Consider the following 3,399-nt stretch of genomic DNA (forward strand, 5'->3'; position numbering starts at 1 on the left):
CTAATATACACTAACATCGATGTTGAGGTGGTACTCTGGAATCTTGAATTGGTTTGATCTGGGTGATCTATTTTCAATTCTGGTCGACTGGCGATCATATGGTTTTTTTTTTCTACTCAAATTGAAGGGAAGGGGTTGATAACGAGGCTCAAATGTTCTGGATTCTGGCTTTCTTTCATTCCGCCTTTGGTGACGATCATCATATCTGGCATGCCTTATCCGGTTTGCCTCATCTTCTTCCAATTTGATTTGGATCACTGCCCTGGCTAGGGTGTCTTCCATTGTAGTCCAGTCAAGCTTTGTTAGGTCTTTGTATAGTTCTCCCTCTGAGAGGAGACCTTTTCTGAAAGCATTTACAGCTATCTCTGGATTACAAGATGGGATGAAGATTTTTTCTTTATTGAATATGCTAACGTACTTTCTCAGTAGCTCCCCCTTTTTCTGGTAGACTTTGTATAGGTCAGCTGATAGCTTCTCGAGTTTCTTGCTGCTGGCGAATTGTTCGATGAAGGTGCTGGTGAGTTGGGTGAATGAGCTTATTGAGTTGTTTGGAAGGTTAGTGTACCATTGGAGGGCTAGTCCGGAGAGACTGGAGCCGAAACTCTTACACATGCAGGCTTCCCTCAATGTTCGGGGTATCAAGGCGGCGAACATCTGCTGTTTGTATGAGGCTATGTGGTCATCCAGGTCGGTTGTGCCATTGTAAGGCTTCATGCGAGGGATGGTGAATTTGTGTGGCATCTCGGCTAGCGCAATTTCATCCACAAAGGATGAATCGGCATAGCTGTGAGGTTGGCTCTTTTTGGTTGGGATTGACACTCCAAGTATACGTCTCATCATTGCCTCTATGTTGGCCAATCTTTTGGCTAATATTTGCTCCATGGGCAAGGCGAAGGCCACCAGGTTGGCCTAGTTGGTTTGGTTTGTCATATGACTCGCACTTGGTATGTTTCGTTGGGTCAAATCACGTAAGGTAGTTTGGCAAACCATTCTATCGTGTGCTGCTTGGTAATTCAGATCTCCATTCATTCCCTCGAGTTGGGTAGACTGTGACTGATCGGGTGTTTCGGCCTACATGGATGGTGAGAGGGGTTATTTGGAAGTCGCTCGATTCGTAGGGATGGATGGACTTGAGCAGGGTGGATTGAAGGTGAGGGAGCCCGCTCGACCCGCGAGGATGAGTCGAGTCGAGTGGGGTTTGGGTAGGAATGGTTGATTGGAGATGAGATGGGATGGCAAGGATGGGTGGCTCTTGTTGTGATAGGCTTTCTATTACTTGGATGTCTTGATCTCGTGCCTGAAGTGGGTCGACTGAAAGTGGCTCTATTGGCAGTCCTCGCTCAATTGGATTTTGGGCTAAATCATCCACTAGCGATGAATAGAGTTGTCGCGATCTTGTATCCGAGATGGTTAGTCCGTGGTCTAGAGTCTGGAGAGGCTACATGGACGAAACTGATACGCGGAAACGATTGGGTTGTACCTGACAAGGCTGAAGCTCAAGGTCATAGAATTGACTTACCTTTTCTTTCAAAGACTAGTTTTCGGCCCGGATGGAGGCATTTTTGGTCTGGATGGCAGCTTTCTCAGCTTCTAGTGTTGCCACATTGTCTGAATGCTGTTGCATAAGGGCGGTCAAAGCTTCAAGTCTGGCCTCGAGACCAGGATTGGTGTTATCTAAATTTTCAGCCATAAAGAGTTTCCTTGCAAAGCGGGTTTTAAACGACGAATGATTGCCAGAGACTCCACGGTGGGCGCCAAACTATAGATGCAAAAAATCTACCTTTATTGAAATAGGGTCTAATCCTGTGAGGTTGAGGCCACCAACAATCCATTGCACCTGCACACGCAAGGAAACAAGTGTGAAGCGAATGGAAAACACTAGGGTGGTGTTTGGCATAGGCACTCCGATGCTCAAGTTAGCAAGGTTGAATGAGTATAGTTTAGTGAGGGTTAGGGAAAAAGAAGATTACCAGGAGTGAGAACTAATGGGTTCAAAGGTGTAATGTCTGTGTCCTTTGTGAGAGGGTTGACCTCTGTTTAAATAGCAATTGTAGGATCTTCGAGTCCTAGTAGGATTGTGGGTCCTTGGAGTTGAGGTTTTGTGAAAAAGGAGAACCTTTGACTCCCTTACCTTAGTGGGAAAAGGAGTCCCGGCGGGTCTAAGGCGCGGATCTTAGGTGAGCTAGGATAGTAATGGACCTCTTCGATAGAGTTCGGATAGTCTTGGAGTAAGTAGGCAACCTTGGGCTCCAAGTAGATCCTAAGTCTAGTAGGTGATCTAGGATCAAAGGGCCTGGGCCCATACAAGCTGGTGATGAGGCCTAAGCGAATCAGGCCTTCGTTGATTGGGCCTGAGTAGTGAGCAACATGGTAGGTGTACCGAGCGGACCTAATATGCAGACTCTGGTGCGGGCCCAATTGGAATTGGGCCATCGCTCCGAGCTTTGTTGAAGGTGTCTTCGTTTTTGGGCCTACTTGGGCCGAGCTTTGTAGTTTATTTCCTTATTTTTGCAGTGCTTCAGTAGAACAATAATGGAGAAAAGATTTGATAAGGTTTACTTCGAGGGAAACTACCTCCTTAATAAGGTTTACTTCGAAGGAAACTACCTCCTTAATAAGCCAAAGCTTTATTGAATTTCAAAAACATGAAAATCCTAATAAAATCTAGGGCACTTATAGTTTTATACACAATTCTCCTTTTCCATGTTGAAATAGGAGTGAGGTAAATTACCTAGTTGACCCTAATTCAATTAAAAACAGCTTAAGTAAAACTGGAAAATAACATGCACAGCAAGTCCTTATTACTAATGGGAACATCCAAAAAAAAATCCTAATACTCCTAACATCCCTCCGCCCTTAAAATTTTCCCTTGTCCTTAAGGAAAACATTCGAGACCCATCTGAAGTCTGCATTGGTACTACTTCTCATTGCAGTTATAACATAATCCCTTGGCTCGCCATTTCGCTAGCTCAACCGGGGTTAGCCTTTTCACCGGCAGGTTGCCTTCACTAACTGTACTTGTAATAAGGTCTTTTGAATCTTGTGTGACCGCTCTTCTGGCTGCCAGGCTATGTGCTTCATAAAGTCGGGCAAGACCTATAGCGACCGTCAGAGTCGCTGGCTTAGCGGCTTGAACATCCAGCTTAATTCCTTCTTGTAGACCACTCACAAAACATCCCACTTGTTGCTCAGCCTTTAGTCGTCCCGCTCGAATTAACAATCGCTCAAACTGCATTTGATAATCCTTCACCGTCCCCCTTTGATGTAACTTGGTTAAGTCTCCGAAAAAATCTTGATATTGAGTTGGACCATACCTTACATGAAGGCCCTCTTTGAAAGCTTCCTACGACACGATTTCTTGCTCCTCTTTCATCAATTGATACCATAACTGCGCATCGT

The 3,399-nt window shown here is 45.2% G+C and overlaps 1 protein-coding gene across 1 annotated transcript; it reads right to left on the reverse strand.

Annotated features, from left to right (window-relative positions):
- Positions 1 to 882, reverse strand: LOC116142492. The gene has a single exon (XM_031427916.1). The coding sequence runs from the start codon at positions 880 to 882 to the stop codon at positions 1 to 3; it is 882 nt and encodes a 293-aa protein (XP_031283776.1).
- Positions 883 to 3,399: the final 2,517 nt, after the last annotated feature.

Source organism: Pistacia vera, unplaced genomic scaffold, assembly GCF_008641045.1.
Source record: "Pistacia vera cultivar Batoury unplaced genomic scaffold, PisVer_v2 Contig1129, whole genome shotgun sequence".
In the NCBI taxonomy this organism is placed as follows: domain Eukaryota; kingdom Viridiplantae; phylum Streptophyta; class Magnoliopsida; order Sapindales; family Anacardiaceae; genus Pistacia; species Pistacia vera.

What these genes read in the sequence shown, in the direction of transcription:
- LOC116142492 (XM_031427916.1), bottom strand. Translation starts at nt 882, where the DNA reads ATGGAGCAAATATTAGCCAAAAGATTGGCCAACATAGAGGCAATGATG.